Below are 17,980 nucleotides of genomic sequence, written 5' to 3' on the forward strand. Positions count from 1 at the left end.
TTGTAGCCAGGTGGCAGCTCACCTAGGTGTCCCTTTGATGTCCGAACAGAGAGACCCAGCATGTACTCTAGGTGGAAACAGAAAGGGACGGATTATGAGCTCACTCCAGAATCTTCTGTGGCTCCCAGCTCCCTGCTGTGGGTATATATCCACAGGCCTTCCTCTCCCTAACTGGGCCAGCCTCCTGGGTGCAGCACAGGTGTAGTGACCAGAGAGCACAATCGCCCCTCTGAACTCACCACAAAGCTTTCCCCATCCACTTGGGAATGAGCATTCCTCAGGGCTGCTGCCTCTCAGGACTTTGCCTGCGGCCAGAAACAAAGCAGGCCTGCAGGTTCTCTGCCCTCAAGGCATTTTCAGTCCAGCAGGTGAGGAAGGCAGACCCTGTGACCAATATACAACAGAGGGGTGCTAAGCTAGCCTTAACAGGGCAGCCTGGCACTGCCTGGGACAGGATGGGGAGGCCAGAGCATTTGAGGAGGGTTCCAAAGGGGCAGGAGACCCAGCCTGCTCTCTGGGAAGACCAAGACCACATTCAGTGACCTTCCTCAGCCTGGCCTGCAAAGATGCCCATGAACACAACTGCCCTCAGCAGCATCCCTCCCCTGCACGGCCTGTGGGCCCTCCCTTTTTCTCCATGGCAATTTTCCCTAAATCACCTCTTGTCCCTCTTCACTTTAGGAAGGCCTGGAAAAGTCTCTCTTCTTTCCTCCCACTCACACACGTAGTGAGCTCAGGGTTGGCTGTTTGGCCGGCCAGTAGCATTTATTGAGTGCCTGCTATACGCCAGGGGTGGGGGCAGGGAGGCAGAGCAGTGGTGTCACAGAGTGAGGCAGATTGGGCATCCCAGGCAGAGAGGCAAGGCCAGGGGCGGGTTGGGGTGGGGGTGGGGGGCAGGTGCCAGGCTGTCGCTCTGTGCTATTCAGCCATGGTGGGGCCCCGGCAGAAGTTCTGGTTATAGAAGTGGCGGTTGTCCCTGGTCAGGGCCATCCCCAGCTGGGCCCAGAAGCTGCGCTGGCCACTGGGCTGGTGGGGCCAGAAGAGGACGCTCTGGCGGCAGAGGCGCTGGCGCAGCCGCACGTAACGGGAGCAGTGGGCGTCAGGGCGCAGGATCACCAGCACCACAACGTCCTTGCGGTCCTCCAGCAGACGCTGCTGGGCCAGCAGGAAGCTGGCACGCAAGAGGCCGCTGACCCGGTCCGTGTGGGCCAGCACAAACAGCATCTTGCGGCTGCTGTAGACTGAGGCCCACAGGTTCTCAAAGAGCGTCTTGCCAGGTAGCCAGTCACGCTCCTCCAGACACAGGCGGAGTGCCCGGCGCCCACGGCGCTCCTCTAGCCGCACCCGCAGCTCGTTGTACACCCAGTCAGCCACTGCACTCTGTGCCTTGTCGAAGACCACAAAGGCGTCGTAGGGCAGGGCATCCACGCCCTGCTGCCGCCCCCACCGGGGCAGCCAGGCCAGGCCCAGGTGGAAGCAGTACCAGAGGTCCCAGCCACAGAGGTGGTGCAGCATAGGTACAGCCATGCCCAGGGCCACAACCAGCAGCGAGAGGCCGAAACAGTCCCAGGAGAGGGTCTCATCCAGGCAGAGGCGCAGGTCCTGCGCAAAGATGCTGCGGCCCTGGAGCTGGCCTGGACTGCCACACTTGACGCGGCTGGGCAGACCAGGCACGGCAGCCTGCACCTGCAGCAGGAAGTCCACGAAGGCTGCCCCACAGGCGCAGTGCAGAGGGTTGGCACTCACATCTAGGACTTTAAGGGAGCCTGCTAGGGAACCAAACCAGGAGGGCTCCACCGTCTTCAGGGCGTTGGCACTGAGGTTGAGCTCTCGCAATCTCGTGGCCAGAGCAAAGAAGCCTGGGACCACGAAGATGATGCTGTTGCTGCTGACGTCCAGCCTCTGAAGCTGGGTGCCATTAGGCAGGCTGCCATTGCTCAGAGCCTTCAGCTGGTTTCCAGCCAGGTCCAGCGTTTCCAGCTTGGGCAGGAAGGCCAGGCTGCTCCAATTGAAGAAGGCCAGGTAATTGTTACGGAGACGCAGCAGTCGCAAGCCCTTGGGGAGGTTGTCCAGGGTGCGTGGCAGGAGGATATGTAGGCGATTCTGGGACAGGTCTAGCCGGATCAGGCTTCTCAGGCCTTGGAAGAAGTGGAGATAGAGGTCTCCCTCACCCCACATCCGGTTCAGGTTATTGCCGCTGAAGTCCAAGGCCTGGAGCGTGGTGCTGCAGAGCTGCTGGGACACACGGCTATGGATGTCGTTGTGCGCCAGGCTGAGGTAGCGCAGGGAGCGCAGCTGGGCCACAAAGCTGAGGTTGTGGCCCACACCCTGCATGCTGAAGGGCTGGCTGTTGTAGCTGAGGTCCAGGACCTCCAGTCGCGGCAGCTCCGTGAACGAGCGCCCGTGGTACAGGTCCAGTTTGTTATGGGACAAGTCCAGCACCCGAAGGTTGGTCAGCGGCACGAACTGTGAACCGTTGACCGCCTGTGAGATGCTGTTGTGGCTCAGGCGCAGGCACTGGAGGCGCGAAAGCTGGGCAAACATCTCTGGCTGGACGGTCACCAGGTTGTTCCGTGACAGGTCCAAGGTGAAGTTGAGGTTCTCACAGCTTGGCATGAAGTCCTCACAGCTTGGGGTGTCCAGTGGGCCTGGAGTGAGGTCGCTGGGCGGCAGCCAGAACTTCTCTGCACCATCTGCCTCCCCTGTGGTGGCCACCGGCTTCAGGACTCCACTGATGCGGTTGTCTGACAGGTCCACGTAGCGCAGGCCGGGGAAGGCCCCGAAGATGCCGAGCTGGGCCTGGTTGATGAAGTTCATCTGCAGATGCAGACGCTGGAGCATGGGTAGGTGGGCCAGGGGCTGGAGCGTCTTCTCGCTGAGCGAGCGGAAGAAGATGCCATGCAGGTCCAGCTCCTGCAGGGAAAGCAGGCTCCCGAAGGAGGGCGCCAGCTGCCGGTGGGCGAAGGACACCTTCTTGTGGTAATTGAAGGACAGGTTGAGTCTGCGCAGCTGGGTCAGGCCCTGGAAGGCCGTGGTTTTGGTGATGCAGTCGTAGAGGAAGTTCTCACTCAGATCCAGCACTGTGAGGTTGCCCAGGCCACGGAACCAGCTGGAGTTCAGCTTGTAGAGAGAACTATCCTTCAACACGAGGCCTTCGAGGTGGCTTAGGTGGCTGAAGGCATCGGGGTGCAGCTGGGGGAAATTCCGTGGGCACTCCACGCAGGGGTTGCGGGCATGGTCACAGCGGCGGCAGTTCCCACCCATGTCAAGAACACGCAGGGCAGTCAGATTGGCCAGGTCCTCAGGTGCCAGGGTGACAATGTGGTTGTAGGACAACAGCAAGTACTCCAGGCTGGGGGGCAGGCTGCGGGGCACCATCGTGAGGTTGTTGTACTTGAGTGACAGGTGAGTGAGGTTGCCCAGGCCAAGCAGGGCGCCCGGGGCCACCTCCAGTGCCCGCTCGCAGGGGTTCTTGTAGTAGCAGTTGCCATCCATGAATAGGGAGCGCAGGGCATGCAGACCCCTGAGGCTGGTGGGGTCTAGCTGCAGGATATTGGTGCGGCTCAGGATCAGGGACACGAGGGAGTTGGGCAGGGCGGGCACAGTCGTGATGCCATTGTAGCTCAGGTTCAGCTCCTCCAGGGTGGGCACGGCCAGGAAGGTGTTGGGCTCGATGGTCATGTGGCAGGGGAAGTGCATGGGGCTGAGGCCGGCCGGTGGGCAGTTCCACTTGAGGTTGAGTTTCCGCAGGCTGGACAGGTAGGCAAAGTCAGAGTTGTGGAGGTGGTGGATGCGGTTGGAGAGCAAGGAAAGGCTGGTAATGTTGCCTCGGGGCGCTGCTGCCGAGAAGTGCGGCACGGACTTCAGGAACAGCCAGTTGCAGTTCACCAGGCCATGGGGCTGGAGCTCACAGGGCAGGAAGGCAGGCAAGGAGCCCTGGGCCAGGGCCACAGCCAGCACGGCCGCCAGGACCAGGAGAGACAGGGGCTGCAGGGCGCCGCGGCAGGGGCCCTGTAGGGTGGGGACTCGGTGAGAGTGTAGCCCAGCCCCACCTCCCCCTGCCCCACTTCATGGGGCCTCCCAGCAGGGCTCCCAAACCCCAACCAGCGCTCCCTGGGGAGGTTCCTGCCTCTCTGTCCAGCACCCATCCCAGCTCCAAGGCTCCTGGGGAACTTGGGCTTGGGTCCCAGCCTTGGACTCAGAACCGGGACTCAGAACTGGTTCTGAGACCTGGAATCCAGACTCATGATCCAGAGATTTCACACATAACCAAACCCCAGCTGGACAGGAGAGCCAGGCAGGTGGTCAACAGGCCCACCGGGCTCTCCCTGACTTTCCCTTCCTTTCCTCAGAGGCCATTTCTCTTTCCTCCTGAGCAATGGGGCATCTGGCTCCCTTCCCTCCAGCTGCCCTGAAAAGCCCCTCTGCCCTCCACCAGCCTCCCTCTCCCTTTGGCCAAGACCCAGGCTGGCTACCACCCAGGGCCCTGGCTAGGGTGGGCACTGCCCAGCTCTTTCCCCCTCTGCCCACCTCACCCAGCCTGAGGACTCAACCTGCCGTGAGTCAGAACAGATGGGAGAGGGGCTGGGCAGCAAAGGGCCAGACAGACCCCAGCCCTGGGCGTCTACCTTGCTTGTAGCCCCACTGCCACACTGAGCGCAGCCCTAGGCATCAGCCTCCTCATCCACACAATGGGTTTGGGTCTCACTGTTCAGAGAAGGGCTTCTGCTCTGATGTCTTCAGGGTTCAGTGAGCGTCCTCAGGGCCACGTGGGTGACAACCCCTTTCACTATTGTCTGCAGCCTCCAAGCTCACCTCTCTCCCCACCACTTCTCCAGCTGTCCCCTTCTCTGGGGGGCTGAGGGCTGCTGTCCTACCATGACAAGGAGTGGGAGATGCTCCAGAGGGTCCGGCTGGCAGACTGGGCAGCAGCTGCAGGGAAGGATGCTTTGCGCTCGCGGTCCCTTCGCGCGGCGACGGCTCAGAGAACAGAGGAAGTGAGAATTTCACAATAACCTAGGAGCCCCCTCTCTCACTCCCACCCTGCTCATGGCGGGGTGTTAGGGGGGTACAATGAGTCAGAGGCCATTTGCATAGTCAGATGGCAGACAGTCCCTTCACTCCTTCCTCTTTCCACTCCCCCGCCCACCACCCATGGCCTGTCCTAACAATCCACCTCTTCCCTCCTGGGCCTCACACCTGTCCTCTGGGAAGTCCAGGGAGGAAGGAAGGCCCAGAGCACTGTCTAAGGTCAGTGAGACATTGGAATCAGGGGCAGTGCCAGACCTGGGTGGGCATGCTGACATCCACACCAGGGCCCTCCCGGTCCCAGGAGGAATCTTCCACCCTCACGTCAGCCCCCTCAGCGCTTTCCCCACAGGCAGCACTCTCAGGCTGGTGGCTCCTGCACCTGCCCTTCCTGCCCCTGCGGCCCCATCCCCAGAGCTCTGCGTTGCCTGAGGTAGCCAGAGGTGGGGCAGCATCGGCCTTACCCAGGCTGCACCTGCCTCCACCGCAGCTTGTCACTTCCTCCAGGAGCAAGGCCTCAGCTTCTGCATTCCCAAAGTGCCTGGTGCCCCGTCAGAACACAAACGCCATGGCTGGGCCAGCTGGGTCCTCCCGGCACATCCTCCCCTGAGGCTCTGCCCACGCTTCTTCTGACCCAGGCGATCTTAACTCAGATTACTCAGGCCCGAAACCCCAGGGTGAGTGGGGACCCTCAGCAAGTCCCTTGGCTCCACCTTCAGAATCTGCCCAGAATCTGCCCATTGCTCACCACCTTCACATCCACCAGCCTGGTCTCGCGTGCAGACCAACGTGGTCGCCTCCCGCCTCCTCTTGGGTTGCCCCGCTTCTGCTCTCAGGCCCCACAGCCTATTCGCATTCATACCCTAAGTCACATTAGGACCCTTGTCTGCTCAGACCCCTGCATGGCCCTTTCCGGAGTCAAAGCCACAGTCCACATAATGGCCAACAAGGTCCTATAGGATCTGCCCTCCCATTGCCTCCCTGACAGGTCTCCAGTCACACTGGCCTCCTTGCTGTGGCTTAAACACACCCATGTACTCTCCTGCCGCAGGGCCTTTGAATGTACTGTTGCCTCTGCCTGGAAGCTCTTTTCCTGGATACTCGCATGCCCCCTCCATCACCTCCTTTGCATCTCTGCTCACATTTCATCCTTTCAATGAGGCCTTCCCTGACCTTCTTATAAACCCTCACCAGGATCTGGTACTCCTGAGCCCCTTTACCTGCTCTATTTTTCTTTGTCATAACAGTTTTTGCCTGTTAACACACCATATCATTAATTTTTCATGGTTTGTTGCATATTGTCTTATTCCCCAACTGGAATGTCAGTTTCTTGAGGACAGGGTTCTTGTCTCTATCCCCACGGCCCAGCACAGCGCCCAACACATAGAATCCATGAGTCTCCAGCACTCAGGTATGGACAGGCACAGAGAGAGTGTTTCTGAGTGATGGTTGACTGACTGACTGACTGAATGAATGAATGAATAGGGCTTCTGCTGGGAGGAGGCAGGGCTGGACATCTGCTGCCCCCACTTCTCCATGCCCACCTCTGGTGGTGTCATGGCAGGCAGGCTCTTGGCTGCCAGGCATCCAGCTGGCTCACAGGCCCAGATGGTTCAGTAGCATGGGGGTGATGGCATTGTCTTCCTGCCCACCTAGGAACCAGTGTCTGGAGGAAGCAAGGACAGGCCTCCTTCTCTGGGTCCTGGCTAGGGTCCCAGCTCTCCTCCCTACAATTCTAGGGGCTTTAGTAGGGGCTGAGAAAGGCCCTAGGGCTGGGCAACTGCCCTGAGCCCCAGCCCAAAACATGCTCCCAAGAGAAAGGAAAAGTGCCCATTCAGCAGCTGAATCCCAGTCATCAACCCCACACGTCCCCACCTCTGCACACCTGGGATGGGAGGGGCCTTCCACTCACTTCTCAGAGGCATAGACTGAAGCTCTGGCCCCTGATTAATCCCAAGCCAGAGGGAGACTCTCACGGAGTCCCTAGGACCAAGGACCTAGGCCCTTGGGGGCAGGAACGCAGATACCCGAGAGGACAGTGAGCTGACTGAGGAGTCCATGCACACACGGAGACACAGAGATTCAGACATCCACAGAAACAACTACCATGCCTCAGCCCCACAGAGGCCGGGAAACCTAGTGGACAGAGCTTACCCAGTGTGACAGGCTGAAGGATGTCCCCCCAAGGAGATCCCCGTCCTAATCCCCAGAACCTGCGCCTATGTTCCCTTACAGGATAAAAGGGACTTGGAGGTGAGATTAAGTTAAGGATCTTTTTTTTGTGTGAGGGAGATCAGCCCTGAGCTAACATCCGTGCTAATCCTCTTTTTGCTGAGGAAGACCGGCTCTGAGCTAACATCTATTGCCAATCCTCCTCCTTTTTTTTTCCCCAAAGCCCCAGTAGATAGTTGTATGTCATAGTTGCACATCCTTCTAGTTGCTGTATGTGGGACACGGCCTCAGCATGGCCGGAGAAGCGGTGCGTCGGTGCACGCCCGGGATCCGAACCTGGGCCGCCAGTAACGGAGCGTGCGCACTTAACTGCTAACCCACGGGGCCGGCCCTAAGTTAAGGATCTTGAAATGGGGAGAGTATCCTGGATTATCTGGGAGGTGAGCAGTGTGAATACCATCACAAGTGTCCTTATAAGACAGAGGCAGAGGGAGATTTGACTACAGGAGAAGGCCGTGTAACCACAGAAGCAGAGGGAAGCAGAAACTGAGAGAAGATGCTTTGCCTCTGGCTGTGAAGACAAGGAACGGGCCATAGCCAAGGAATCAGGCAGCCTCTGGAAGCTGGAAAAGGTAAGGAAATGGATTCTCCCGAGGCCTCCAGAAGGAACCAGCCCTGCCAACACCTTGATTTAGCCCTGTCAGATTTAGCCTTGTTAGATTTACAAGAACTCTAAGAGAATAAATTTGTGTTGTTTTAAGCCACTAAGTTTGTGGTACTTTGTTACAGCAGCCACAGGGAACTAATACACCCAGATCCCCCACAGCACAGCAGAGGTGCACCGACCTCCCGGGCTGAGGTCCAGCCAACACCGGGACCTGGGTAAGGCTGTGCCCTCACACACAGACTCTCCATACATCTGTGGCCAGGAGTGCTGGGGCTCCACCAGCAGGCTGACAGGCCCATTCTGAGTTGAGAGAGGGCAGTTATATGCACGCGGCCTCCCAATGTCCAGTGCCACAGGTGGTCCCTCAGGGCCAGACTCAGGTATTGATTTAAAAATATTTTATTCTTTAAAAAATACAGCATTCAACCATCTTGTCCTGCAGTGACCCCCTGCCCCAGCTCCGACTGACCCCACACCTTGTGGCCAAAGGCTTCTGGGCTGTGCTGAGACCCTAGTCTCATGCCACAGACATCCTGGACACACAGATGAAAGGCAGGGACAGCAGTGGCAGGGGGGGAGGTCACAAAATGCCAGCCCAGTGGCCCTCGGAAGCCGCAAAAGTGTTCAGTCACCAGCACTCCTGCTTCACAGGAGGCAACCCCTCCCACCCCAGAGCCCAGGCGGGGAAGGAGGGAGGTGGGCGGCCCCACAGTCCACATGTTCGCTCGGCTCAGATCCTGCCACTTAGCTGTCGTCCCCATTCTCGCCGGGGCCACGGATGAGGCGCTTGTGGCCCCGCTTGCCCCCTGGGCCCTTGGGCTTGGCGAAGGCCTGCTTGAAGGCGTGTTGCTTGGGGTGCACCTCATCATAGAGGAACTCAGCTGTCAGCTCTGCCCCGTCGCCAATCTCGATCTGTGTGGGGCAAGGCAGTGGTCACCCCAATGGAGGGGGGCCCCAACACACACTACCCTTGGTCACCCCCACTCCTGGGGTACCCTCTTGATCTCTTACACCCCAACCCTGGGGTCTTCTCCCAGATCCCCACCTGAAACACCACCTCCAGGAACACAGAGCCTAGGGCCTGCTGCCCTGCATGCCTTGGTCATCCCCAGTCTGCCTTCCAGACCAGGGAAAGGAGAGACATGGGTGCCATGGGTAGGACTTGTCCATGCCACCAGTCAGCTGGGCAGCCTTGGGCAATGCATGCTCCCCCTGGGCCTCAGTTCCCCATCCATCCCATAGGACAACGATGACCCCTGCTCTGCCCTTGTCTTGGGACTCCAATGCCCCATGTGGAGGGTGGGGTGACAGGGCCCTGGGAGGTAAGGCCCTGGGGAACGGATGCCCACCTTCTTGCAGATCTCTAGCTGGAAGACCTGCTCCACGGAGTCGAGGAGGCGGCTCTTGCAGCTGGAGTAGAGCATGCGCTCCTTGATGCTGCACTTGTACCCCGGCATGGAGTAGATGAACACTGAAGGGGGAGGGGGAGGTGAGCTGAGGCGGGCCTGGGAAACCTGCTGACCCACGCCCCCTGCAGCAGGCCCACTGGCTGTGGACCAGCACTCTTCCTGCCCTGCCACAGGTGTGGGGGTCCTGCTGTGGCCACTCACCCACAGACTCGAGGGCATCACCCTCATGGGTATGCTTGTAGAGGAAGAAGTGGTAGCGGGCAGCATCTCGGGGCACCCGTGAGGGCAGCTGGGCCACATCCGTGGGCTCTGTATGCACCAGCTCGATTGTCTCCCGCTCTAGGTCCAGCTTCTGCCAAGAGGCAGGGGGACATGTGAGGGTACCAGGCGGGGGAGGTCCAGGCCCACCCTCCCAAACAACAATTCTCCAAAATGGGATGGGCTGGCAGGCAGGAGCCAGGGAGGAGCCTGCTTATGATCTCCCTCTCCCAGGACTACCCTCCCAGCGGCATTCCCACTGGGGGGGGGGTCCCTCTGCAGAGGCTACTCCTGGGCCCAGCCCTAAGTCTGCCCCTTTGAAAGCTCTGCTAAAGGAGGAAGTCCCATCAAGGGCGGAGGACAGGACAGTGGGGAGGGCCTTGACCTCAGGGAGGAACCACCAATGGGCCGGCCTACCCTCAGAGGCGAGGCCTCTGGGGGACGTGCCTTGCAAGGAAGGAACCATTCTACTTGAAAGGGGGAAGGCTGGACCACTGCGGCAGAGGGACCCTGCCTGGGGAAAGGGGGTGGTCAGGGGGCTGCAGAGGGAGTCTGGGACAGGAAGGGGCTCTGGGCCAAGGGGTCAGTGTGAATCCAGGATGAGTATGTATACAGAGCACAGAGGGCAGAATGAGGGACAGTGTCTCCCAGACGCCCCTGCATGTGAGCAGGGGCTGGGCAAGGCAGGGAAACAGAGCACATCCACTGTACACAGCGGCTGTACCCAAAACAGAACCAGGTAGGGACGGGGGGCGGAGTGGATAGTGCATTCCCACAAGTACATGGGTGAGCTGGGGTGTGTGCGCGCGCATCTGTACATGCACGTGAGCAGGAGCGGGACCCGAGGCGCCCATGTGTGTGCCTGAGGCAGGGAATGGGCACCCACCAGCTGGATGTAGTTGATCATCTTCTGCTTGAGCTGCTGAAGTGCCCGCTGGGCCTCAGGCTGCAGTGGGAAGACGAGGCCCTGCAGGGTCTGGTGCTTGCTCTCCACACTGATCTCTGTCTTCACCTGGGGGTAGGTGAACAGTGAATGAGGCCCTCACCTGCCCAAACCGGGGTGTAGCCCACCTGAGGAGCACAGGCTCAGCCAACTGGGCCTGATGTGACCTCAAGGTCCTCAGGCTGGCACTTCTGCCCACACTATCGGGCACACCCACCTCATTAATACGGATCTGCTGAAGCTCTCTCTCAGCCGAGGTCAGCGGGGCAGGCGCCGCACAGGACGACAGGTGCTTCTGGTACCCAGCAAAGGAGAGGTCGTCCTGGCCGGTGGATGCAGAAGCATTAAAGGGGCACCTCAGGGTGGGCTGGCAGAAGCCCACGACCACCCCAGTTTGCAGCTGGGCTGGACTCTCCCAGCCCTCCCCACTCATCCCCAAGCCTGGCACCCACTTGCTCTGTGACCCTGCATAACATCCCACCCTCTGTGGGCCCGTGATCCTGGCCTGGTGGGTCCTGGCCTGGAGGGGGCTACCTTCACAGTCCCGAAGAGCTCATCCTTGATGTGGCCGCCCCCAAACTCCTTCTTCACTGTGGCCCGTGTGGCTGCATACAGCATCTTCAGCCGCACCTGAAGGGCAGGGTCCAAGCCATGAGACGCCGCCAGGCAGGATTGCCTCTCCAGAGGCAGGCAGAAGCCTCTAGGTGGGGACCTGGTCATCTCATTGTGGCCATGCATCCAGCAGAGGGCATAGCACAGAGGGCAGGATGCAGTTGGTCAGCTCAGACAGCAGGGGGAGGCCTCTCCCAGCTCAACCTCTGCCTCCCAGAGCCAGGCCGATGGGGCTGGGCGGGCTCTGGGAGACCCCTGGCTCCAAGCACAGGGCTTCTCTCTCACTCAGACTCTCTACGGTAGGACCTGAAGTCTCTACCCTCAAACTCCCCAGGGTAGGGCCTTGTTACTTTGCTCAGATTCAGCTTCCACCACACCCCCCTCCTCTACCCCCAGATCTTGGGGCTGGGCAGGGGTCCCAAGGACTCACAGGGGAATTATCAGGTGACCAGGCGAGGAAGAGCCACTCGAAGCCCTGGGCGTTCTGCGAGTCCAGGCGGTAGAGCAGGTAGCAGGGCTGCTGGGCATCCAGCAGCGGCAGCACAGCCCTGTCATAGTCCTGGTCCCAGCAGCCCACCAGCTCCCGCGAGGCACCCAGCACGAGCTGCTCTGGGGGCAGAGGCCGGGTGAGCCAAAGAGTAGCCATCTCCCACACCCACCTCTGACTGTGGACCTCCAGTTTCCGGCTGTGGCTCAGACCTGCTGGTCACCCCACCAGCTTCCCCTGGAGCCCTCAAGTCTCTGAGGGACAAAGCTGTGTGACTGAATCAGTGAGTGAGTAAATGAATGAGGGCACAAAGCTGTCAGCTAGAGGTTGCTCCCGCTACACATGCACACACACACATGCACAGAAATGGCCGCGAGAATGTGCCCACAGATGACCCAACACAGACAACCACATGAAGACACGCAGCTGTGTACCCACTACTACCAACAATGCGGCCCCCTCACAGGCACCCACACACTCAGACCCCACCCCACTGGCACAGCTGCTCAGTGCACGGCCCCACCGTGCTACCTCCTGCTCCCCTCCTCCCTCAGCCTGGGGCTCCAGCAGAACCCCCAGCACACCCTTCTCCGAACAGATGTGCTGAGGGAGGTGGGGTGACAGGCCACAGGGACCTACAGGAGCAAAAATATGAGAAAGAGGGAGACAGGGGCTCCCATCAGACGCCGTACAAATAAGTGCCCTGCTGCCACCCACCAGCTGTAGTCCCCTTCCAAAACGTAACCAAGAAAAAGCAGCCAACCTCTTAATGCGTGGGGCCAACAGGCTGCCACCTCCCTGGTGGCAGAATGGTGCAGAATGGCTAAATGGGGCATCGAGGCTAGACATACACTCGACCTATCAGCCCACAGGGGCTTAGCTGGGCACCCGACACTAGCCCGGGGGTGCACAGGCCCAGGCTGGAGGAAGAACTGGGGCAAGGGGACAATTCTCACCTGGCCATGGGGTCCCGGCACGTGACCATCAGGCCCTTCTGATGGGGGCAAGGGGCCCAGCTGTCCAGGAGCCCCAACATGCCAGGCCCACCTGTCCAGCTGCCTTGCTGTGGGCCTCACCCTCCTCACCTGTGCTCCCAGAACTCAGACAGGATCAGGCTTGAAAACAAGCATTCACAGGCTGAGTCAACCCCAAAAGCACTGTCAACATTGTTTAATTTGTTGCCAAAACTTTCAAACTGGGAAGTTTTATGTAAGAAGGAGAATTCACAGCTTCTCTAGAAAAATCAGGAGCTCAAGCCACACACAGTTGGAGATGGGCAGTGGCTGCCTATCAGGGGGGCCTGGACACCCCTGGGCACTCCCGGGCACCCCAACAACTCTAATGAAGAAAGGAGATAAGAGCCCACCTAGAGATTCCTCCTGCTAAACATCTGCAGGGACGAATTGTCTGGGAGGCGACAGGGAGGGCTGAGGATTAGGGTCAACAAGTCTCTCTCTTTGGGGGAGGCTGTGGCCTGCCACCCCTGGAAGCCTTTACTCCTGACCTACCACAATGACCCCAACCCAGCCTCTGAGGGCATCTGAATTTAGGGACCCCGGAAAAAGCCCAGCACAGCTCTGACCCTAAAGCCTGGGGTGAATTCTGGGTCTGGGAGATGCTGCTCTGAGCCAAATCAATGTGTGAGAAGTCAGCTGGGCATCAAGCCCATCTGGGAGCCCACCAAAGGGCCCACTACTGCATAGCTTCCAAGAGGGCTGGAAGGGCCTATGGGAGGCCCAGCCCACCGCCAGTCCCAGAGTCTCTAGCCCCCACCTCCAGGGACAGACCCTCAGCATGGAAGGAAGGGGGAGGAGTCCTTTACCCCTGGCACCCTAAGCTTTAGTCTAATCCTCTGCTTCCTCAAACCCTCCCCACTTCAGGCCTAAGCTCAAACTCACCCACCCACCAACGCTTATACCCCCAGCACCTCCCCCTGCATAAGCTCCAGGTTCCCAGGGTCCAGGCCAAGGCCCAGCCAAGCCTGGAATCCCGCGGTCTTGCTCTCAAAGCGAGCTGGACACAAATCCCTTCTGCCCATTGTGGGGGCACTTCCAAAGGGCAGGGCCCCGGCTTCTCCTTAGGTCTCCCCTTGGCCAGTGGCCAAGCCAGGCCAGGCCTGCCGACCACAGATGGAGGTGAGTGGCACTAGCCACACAGGACAGTGCCCAGCCTCACTTATCTCCTGTCCCCTGCCAAGCCCAGCGTCCTGACTAGGCCCATCTGATACCTACATAGCCTCCAGGGAGGCTGGGCAGGACCCCAGGGTAGGGCTCTCCTTGCTATGCCCCTAGCCGTAGTTTCCTGCTCCGTATAATAGGAGTAATGATTACGCCCACCTCCAAGGCTCTCCTACAAGGCACCTCTCTTTCCCAGATAGGGAAATTGAGGCCCTGAGGGGGCTGGAGGCCAACATCCCCACACCTCCTGGAGGAGCAGCTGGGTCCAGCCCCCAGCCAATGCCCTAGCCCGTAGTGGGCACTCACCGTCCTCTATGACGACTTTGATGAGCCGGATAGAGCCAGCCCGTGCCTTGGCAAAGAATTCCTTCAGCTCCTCAGTGGCTACAAGAACAAGAAACATGGTGAGGGATGAGCAGGCAGAGTGAGCAGGGTGGGCAGGAACACGCACAGGGCCTGCTCCGTCCTGTGGGGTCTGGTGGCAGAGCTGGGAACCGGGTTAAATACAGCCCCCCATGTGACCGGGAACCTGAGACCGCTGAACACAAGCTCCCAAATTTAGCCAGCAGAGGTGGCAGGCGGGTGGCCTGCTGGCTGGGATAGTTCTGGTGACGGGGCAGAGGGGGATGAGACAGCCCACCCGAGGATGGGGCAGGCTCTGGGGCAGGACGGGCCAGCTAGAGGGAACAGCCCCCGCCTGTCCCCTGCCCTTCAGGAAGGCCCAGCATTGAGCTGGCCTGGGACACTCTCAGCACTGTCATATCTACAGACACAGAAATACATGAACAAATGTTCCCAATATGCACTGACCACTATGTCCATTAACACATGCACACACACACGCATGCATCGCACGTTGCATGTGCCAACGGGTACCTACTCAGTCCAGCATGTGTCAATGTAACACATAAAAACGTGAATGTGACAGAGAGAGGAGAAGAAATGCAAACACCCTCGTATAGGAACACACACTCAGCTGGTCAAACATAAATGGACACACACACTTAGACATGTGAACACACACGCGGATACAGTCCCCAGGGTGCTCACAAACACAAAGACGGACAAATGCAGAGCTTGGCTAAGATATGCATGCAGGCAAGAGGATGTACAAAGTACACCCAGAAATACACTGGCCCACACTGACACCCATGTGTGCACACCCAGCCCCAGCCCACAGCCAGACTTTGCCTAACCCTCAGAGGCCCCCGGCACAGCCTGCCAGAGGGCAACAAGCCCCCAACCCCCAGACAGTTAGGAAGCCTTCCTGGAAGAGGAGTGGCTCTCAGAAACTCTCCCAAACAGACCCTGTCTTGGTCATTGAGCCACAGAGCTGGAAGGTGACAGTCAATGACCAAGGACCCAAGTGCAGAGCTGAGTATTATGATCAGAGCTAGGGAACCATGGGAAGTCACAGATCCACAGGTGCTTCCGACGGGAAAACCAAGGTCCAAGTGGGGAAGGGCCCTACTTGGGTCTCTTGGTATGTAGAGCCAGGCCAGCATGACCTTGAGGCTGCCCCAGGGGTCAGGAAAATTCTACAGGAACACAGCTGGAGGGCTGAGGTCAGAGAATATTTATAGGGCCCAGACCAGGCAGCTCAGGGTGGGGGTGGGGGGCCTTTAGGAAAACAAACTCTGTTCATGTCCTCAGGTGCCCCTCATGCAGGGTGACCCTAAGCCTGAGACCTCAGGCTGTGTACTACCTTCCAAGGCCACTGGGGGGCCAACTGAGCCCAGCAGGCCCCTGGGGCTCACAGCAGTATGGCATGAGACACAGCCCCACTGGGCCAGGCCAGAGCTACCCCTCAGCAGACCCCAGGCAGGTCCCTGATGAAGAGCCTGGCCTCCGGGGCTCCACCTTTCCTGTAGCTGTGTGTCACCTCTGACCTCGCTGAACCTCAAACTCATCTATAACATGGAGCCAATACTCCCAAACTGCAGAGGGCTGTGTGAGGAGTAAATGGGAGAAAGTGCTCGGTAATGGGGGCCTCCATTAATAACAATTACTAATTTTTATTACCGTAATGATGGCGGGGCAGGGTGTGTTAAGCTGCCCCTTCCACCTGCTCAGACCTTCTGAGAAGGAAAGCCAAGAAGCTCCCCCAAGGGAGAGGCTGACACATCCCTTCTAGTGTTACCACAACAAAGTGACACCCAGTAGTGGAATAGACATCCCCCTCCATGCCTCCTCAGCCACCATCAATAATCCAGAGGCCAGGCCTGGGACACCTGAGCCTCTGTCATCAAAGATTCATGCCCCCCACTCCTGCTGCCTTGCCCCCCGTCCCGGTAAGCCTCAGGTTACAGGTCCCTCCCCTGCCCTACTCTGAGGTCAGCAGATCCACACCTATGGCCAGGACAGGGCTGGCACCTGGGCATCCAGGGCAATCTCTCTTGCCACCTCCCCAAATCAGAAACGGGAAGGAGTTGGCTGCTCACAGGCAGAAGGAGGGCTGGGGGTGGCCCACTCCCTGGTGATCCCTTAGGCAGGCCTGTCTCACCATATAGGAAATGAGGGAGTGAGGCAGGGCCCTGGCCCAAGGAGGGAGGAGGAACCCTAACTTCTGATCCCCTCCCAGTTGGAGGCAGCAGCAATGACTAGAAAAGGGGAAGGAAGGGGCAGGCCGGGCAGCTGTTCCCTCCCATGGAACTGAGTCACGAAGCCACCCCTCCTCCTGGAGAGAGGCTGGCCCACCTGGTGGGAGGCTGGCCCTGACCCACGCCCCTGCCTTTTCTGGTCCTGTGGGGTGGAGCCAAGGAAATCCTCTCAGGGCGGTCCAGCCACCAAGCGGCCACAACCACGAGCCGAGATCCAGGCGGTCAGGCTGGTCGATGGTGGTGGCCCCAGGCGGGGGATCCTGGCATGGTGGGAGGAGTGGCTGATGGCCAAACCGCCAGGCTGTCTGGGCAAGCAGCCTGGGCCTTCCCTTCAGGCCAGGCAGCCCTCCCAGGCCAGTGACAGAAGGGGACACTGAGGCCCAGATATGGTCAGGACACCTGGCTCCTGGCCACTGCTTATCCACCAGCCCATGTAAGGAAGAAATCAGGCCCTTGGGGGACGGGGGTGATGCTCTGGGCTGGAGAAGCTTATAGTCGAGGAAGCTGACCTCGAGTCTCTAGGGCCAGGATCTTCCCTGACAAACCGCATATCTGCACCTGCCTCCAGCCTGGAGCTGGGAACTTCTAACCCTGGCTGGGGCAGACTCAGGAGATCAGAGTATAAAATGGCAGGGAGATCAGAGGTCAAGGTCATATTGGTGACTCTCCCCATCCTACTTTGAGGGCCCTGTCCCAGGTTTTCCCCAGCTTCCCTTGTGGGAGTGTGTGAAAAATCAATGCCCCATCCTCACACAGACACAAACCCATACAAGCCATACAGACACATATGGTACATGCATCCATGGTAACAAATGCATTGAGATGCACCCAAATTGTACACATGCACACACACACAGACACCCACAGGCGTGTGCACACAGTCACAAAACACTGATGTCTAAAGATGGCTCCATGAGATAGTGTCCATTCAATCAGCCATTAGTGCATGTGCATGAATGACCCTAGATATACACAAGCAGTCACATCCAGATGTGCACACACAAGTGCACATGCGTGCACACTCCTCCAGATGTGCACATCCGGGTACAACCACCCCCAGAAAGGAACAAAAATATATAGATGGGCATCATAGGCACATCCACCCCGCGATGGGCACACAGATACTTCCACCCCAGCTGTGTACGTACATGTACACCTACTCCCAACTATGCACAGTAAGTCCGCACCCCGCCAGATGTGCCCACCCCAAGAGACCCGCGGCTGCAAAAGAGAACAGGAAGCTTCCCCCGGCTAATGCCGGGGAGGAGACCGGCCGAGAGCTGGGAAGGGGGCGCAGTCGCGAGCGGAGACCCTCCGCCTGCCGCCCTCCCACCATCCGCCCTCACCGTGGATGCCCGTCTGGTGCGCCATGGCTCCGTGCCCCGCTCCGCCCGCGCCCTCGGAGCCCTCAGCTCGACACCGGCTCCTCTCCGCTCGCTTGGACCCAGAGGAGGAGGAGGAGTAAGAGGAGGATGTGGCGGCGGCCGCCCAGCCGCGCGCAGCTTCCCGGGCGGTGCCGCAGGACCCGCCCCCAGTGCGCCCCGCCCCCGACAGGCGAGGCCGGGGACCAGGCGCCGCGCGTGCGCGCAGTGTGCGCCTTGTTTCGGGTGGGCGTTTGGCTGGGAGT

The 17,980-nt window shown here is 59.4% G+C and overlaps 2 protein-coding genes across 2 annotated transcripts; both read right to left on the bottom strand.

Moving 5' to 3' along the window:
* Positions 1 to 918: 918 nt before the first annotated feature.
* On the bottom strand, positions 919 to 6,135 carry TLR9 (toll like receptor 9). Its single transcript, XM_087431679.1, has 2 exons — positions 6,130 to 6,135; positions 919 to 4,011 (listed from the first exon to the last, which is right to left on the bottom strand). The coding sequence occupies exons 1-2, from the start codon at positions 6,133 to 6,135 to the stop codon at positions 919 to 921; spliced, it is 3,099 nt and encodes a 1,032-aa protein (XP_087287805.1).
* Positions 6,136 to 8,250: 2,115 nt separating this feature from the next.
* Positions 8,251 to 17,867, bottom strand: TWF2 (twinfilin actin binding protein 2). The gene is made up of 9 exons (XM_004419785.3): positions 17,700 to 17,867; positions 14,060 to 14,137; positions 11,520 to 11,698; positions 11,012 to 11,107; positions 10,695 to 10,799; positions 10,421 to 10,546; positions 9,478 to 9,628; positions 9,217 to 9,338; positions 8,251 to 8,779 (listed from the first exon to the last, which is right to left on the bottom strand). The coding sequence occupies exons 1-9, from the start codon at positions 17,722 to 17,724 to the stop codon at positions 8,612 to 8,614; spliced, it is 1,050 nt and encodes a 349-aa protein (XP_004419842.1). The 5' UTR covers positions 17,725 to 17,867; the 3' UTR covers positions 8,251 to 8,611.
* Positions 17,868 to 17,980: the final 113 nt, after the last annotated feature.

The sequence above is a fragment of the Ceratotherium simum genome, chromosome 5 (assembly GCF_057802395.1).
Source record: "Ceratotherium simum simum isolate JZ-2026a chromosome 5, ASM5780239v1, whole genome shotgun sequence".
Lineage (NCBI taxonomy): Eukaryota > Metazoa > Chordata > Mammalia > Perissodactyla > Rhinocerotidae > Ceratotherium > Ceratotherium simum.